The sequence below is a fragment of the Phoxinus phoxinus genome (assembly GCF_949152265.1).
Source record: "Phoxinus phoxinus genome assembly, chromosome: 22".
NCBI classification, from domain to species: Eukaryota; Metazoa; Chordata; class Actinopteri; order Cypriniformes; family Leuciscidae; genus Phoxinus; species Phoxinus phoxinus.
The window spans coordinates 28249467-28254025 of record NC_136897.1 but is presented as its reverse complement, the minus strand read 5'-3'; the positions used below and the strand labels follow the sequence as shown (position 1 = coordinate 28254025).

General features: G+C 36.6%; 1 protein-coding gene across 2 annotated transcripts in view; it reads right to left on the bottom strand.

Annotated features, from left to right (window-relative positions):
- Positions 1-4559, bottom strand: part of eml6 (EMAP like 6) — an 82751-nt gene extending 78192 nt beyond the window's left edge. Inside the window, exons 1-2 of one of the 2 annotated variants that reach the window (XM_079597840.1) lie at positions 3985-4555; positions 3456-3883 (exon numbers count right to left, since the gene is read on the bottom strand). In XM_079597840.1, the coding sequence (XP_079453966.1) occupies positions 3456-3652 (197 nt within the window). In that variant the 5' untranslated portion in view covers positions 3653-3883; positions 3985-4555. Of the gene's footprint in view, positions 1-3455 lie in introns of both variants that reach the window. The other variant, XM_079597841.1, reaches the window with a different exon arrangement.

Below are 4559 nucleotides of genomic sequence, written 5' to 3'. Positions count from 1 at the left end.
CTGGACATCAGAGACTTATTTTACATCTTGTGAAAAGGGTTATTATACCCCCCCCTTTAATATATATATATTTTTGGGATATGATCCATCTTAGTTTGTCCCATGCATGTTCAAATTTTGTCTTTCACCTTGCTATAGAAACACAAGCGTCCTCTTTTACAGACGGAGTTCACCTGGAGGCGAGAGCGGGAGAAAAAACACGGTCACTTCCTCACCGTATCAGTCCATCTCTCTCTCTCTCTCTCTCTCTCTCTCTCTCTCTCTCTCACACACACACAGATTTGCTCAACATGAAAAGGCTCTAACACCAGCGCTGTCCTCCTGCACATGAACCCGTTCATTCTCCAGTCCCGCTGTTGTTGAATGATATGATCAGGATCTGAGCGTGACCGCTCGTCTCAGGACCTGACGGTCAGCAGCACTGATGCGCCAGGAGACGGCGGTCAGATAAGTGTGTGGATGAAAAGACGTGCTGATGTTCAGATATCATCGGCGCAAATCAGATACAAACCACTTTATCATTGAGGAACTGCTGTCGACGAGACGCTGGAGAAGCACACACTCACTGCGGGGAAACTACCGTGGTACAGTGACGGTGTTACATGGTTTACTATCAATGATTATTCATGTACCATGGTAATCACATGGTACTCTATTTCAAATAATAAAGCAAGGCAATACTATGGTAAAAATGTACTATGGTAAAAAAAACTATACTAAGAAACACAATGACATTACCATGGTACTGGTTGATATATTAATTTACCATGGTATTGCATGTCATTGCATTTAAAAGATTACAATTGCATTACCATGGTAAATGTCCTAAAAACATGGTATCATCATGACACGTGACCCGAAAAACATGGTTTTGCCATAGCATGTGTCCAAGAAATGTAGATGTCATGGTACACCAAAAAATACTGTGACATTACCATGGTACATATTAGCATGAAACGGTAGTTACGTCATATCTTACGCCATTTAAAGAAGTACAATGACATTACCATGGTATATGTGCTAAAAAGCATGGTATTTTGTTAACTATCATGGTACTGAATAATTAGTGTCTCATAATACATCGTCACATTTAAAAGAATACTATGGCATTACCATGGTACATGTCCAGAAATCATGGATTTACCATAGTACTTGTCCAAATAACTGTGATATCATGGTTCTCCAAGAAATACAATGACATTACCATGGTAAAAAACATGATATTACCATGAAACGTTGTGGTGCTGAATAATTATGCTATTAGTTTACCATGGTATTTACATCATACCTTGTGGGATTTAAAAGAATACAATGATATTACCATGGTAAATGTACAGTAAACATGGTATGTCCAAAAAAATCAGTGTTACCATAGTGCCGGTCCATAATACTGTAGAAACACTGAGATTACCATGGTATGTGCCAAAAAACATAGTATTAGCATGGTATTTTGTTAACTATCATGGTACTGAATAATTAGTGTCTCATGATACATTGTCACATTTACTGTAAAAGAATACAATGATATTACCATGGTAAATGTACAGTAAACATGGTATGTCCAAAAAAATCAGTATTACCATAGTGCCGGTCCATAATACTGTAGAAACACACTGAGATTACCATGGTACGTGCCAAAAAACATGGTGTTAGCATGGTATTTTGTTAACTATCATGGTACTGAATAATTAGTGTCTCATGATACATTGTCACATTTACTGTAAAAGAATACTATGGTATTACCATGGTACTTGTCCAAAAAACTGTGATATCATGGTTCTCCAAGAAATACAATGACATTACCATGGTAAAAAACATGATATTACCATGAAATGTTGTGGTGCTGAATAATTATGCTATTAGTTTACCATGGTATTTACATCATACCTTGTGTTATTTAAAAGAATACCATGATATTACCATGGTAAATGTACAGAAAACATGGTATGTCCAAAAAAATCAGTGTTACCATAGTGCCGGTCCATAATACTGTAGAAACACTGAGATTACCATGGTATGTGCCAAAAAACATAGTATTAGCATGGTATTTTGTTAACTATCATGGTACTGAATAATTAGTGTCTCATGATACATCGTCACATTTAAAATTATACCGTGGCATTACCATGGTACATGTCCAGAAATCATGGTATTACCATAGCATGTGTCACATCACATCACGATACTCCAAGACATAACATGACATTAAAAACATGGTATTACCTCGCTACATATGATGGTATTTAATGTTTACCGTATAATTTACCATGGTATACATGATGCTTTTGGCATTTAAAAAATATACATGGTAATTCAATGCTATTTTTTGAACACACTTTATTTTACAGTGTCCTTGTTACATATGTTACATGTACTTACATAATAGTAAATTATGCATAATTACATGCAACTAATCCTACCCTAACCCTATAGTAAGTACATGTAGTTGCGTAATATTACTCAGTACTTAAATATATAATTACTCAGTAACAATTACACCTTAAAATAAACAGTTACACTTTATTTTAAGGTGTAATTGTTACAGTGTAAGTATATTTAAGTACTGAGTAATATTACGCAACTACATGTACTTGTTAGGGTTGTAAACGATTAATCGCATCCAAAATAAAAGTTTGTGTTTACATAATATATGTAAACACAATTGTATTGTGTATAATTATTTTGTGTATATATAAATACACACACATGCATGTATATATTTAAGAAAAAGGTGTTATTTATATATAAAAGTTCTATTTATATATAATATAAATCATATAAACATATATGCAGTGTATAAATGCAAATATTTCTCAAATATATACATGCATGTGTGTGTATCTATATACACAAAATAATTATACACAATACACACACATATATTATGTAAACACAAACTTTTATTTTGGATTCGATTAATCGTTCACAACCCTACCCTATAGTAAGTACATGTAGTTGTGTAATATTACTCAGTACTTAAATATATAATCACCTTCAAATAAGCAGTTACACTTTATTTTAAGGTGTCATTGTTACAGTGTAAGTATATTTAAGTACTGAGTAATATTAATCAACTACATGTACTTACTATAGGGTTAGGGTTGTAAACGATTAATCGAATCCAAAATAAAAGTTTGTGTTTACATAATATATGTAAACACAATTGTATTATAAATCATATAAAAATATATGCAGTGTATAAATGCAAATATTTCTCAAATATATACATGCATGTGTGTGTATTTATATATACAAAATAATTATACACAATGCACACACATATATTATGTAAACACAAACTTATATTTTGGATTCGATTAATCGCGATTAATCGTTTACAGCCCTACTATAGGGTTAGGCTGAGGGTTAGTTGCATGTAATTATGTGACATATGGGCACTGTAAAATAAAGTGTAACCCAAATTCCTGTTATAAATGTTGTAAAGAACATCATACCTAATGATGTCGTCGTTGTGTCCCAAGTAAAACTTCTGTGTGTGTTCTCTGGTGTTGTAGACCACTCCGACTCCAGCCACGAAGTACACGATCTCCTTCCCGGCGGTGTAGTACAGGTTATTCCTGCACTGATGTCCTCTGTATCCGTGAATCCACTCCAGCCTCAGCTGACAGCGAGGAGCCGTCTTCTCCGCCATGCTCTCGGGATCTGCAATGCTCCACAACTCACAAATGTGTCATTTAGCTGACTAACCGTGGACTTCCTTCCTTCTCTGGGGGTCAAGGACACAATCCAGTCACCAGTTCAGATCTTTAACCACCAACACCATCGAGAGGATCATGCATGCATCATAACTGGACCATCGGCTGGGTCACCTGTACTGGGAAGGTTGCTTGGAGATCCCAATGGGTGTCATGAAGAAATCAGGCTTGAATCATGAATAAAATGTTGATTTTGTTGATCCAAATTAAAGGGAATTCAACTACAGCATACGATTATACAGTCAATGGAATAGTTGGTTGCACCTACCAGACATTGCATCAGGCTTTACAGTAGAAAAGCCTTTAAAGAGAGCATGGTAAATCTGCATTACCATTAAAACCACATCTACCACATCATCTGCAGGCTGGACACCTCCAGCACACTGAGGTCTGGACGTGTTTAAAGGGTTGCAGAGACTTCAGGTCTTCAGCTCAAAGCCATCATGCTGTTAATCTTCTCTAAAGGGCAAAAGTCGGCGTGTTTGCCTCCCGGATTGCAGAAAATCTCCACGATTTCCACCGACGATCAGATCTCACCCACAAACGTCTTCATCTCCCTCAACTTTCGCCTAAAGCTCTTCAATTCCCAGCGATACTGAAGCAAACTCTTCCATTCCTCGCGTGATCCGGATCACTGGATCATCTGAGATGCAGAAAGCCTCATTCTGGACGCAGGAGAAGATCCGCGCGAGCTGCTTTAGGAGGATTAATCTCTCCACCGCGGACGCAGCGCAGCGACGAGGGAGGAGAGGCGCGTTCAGTTGAGTTATTGGCGTAATAATTTGGAGAATATGATTTCTGGTTTCTAGTAACCTATTCGGCTTGGTTACTACGACGCCTTGT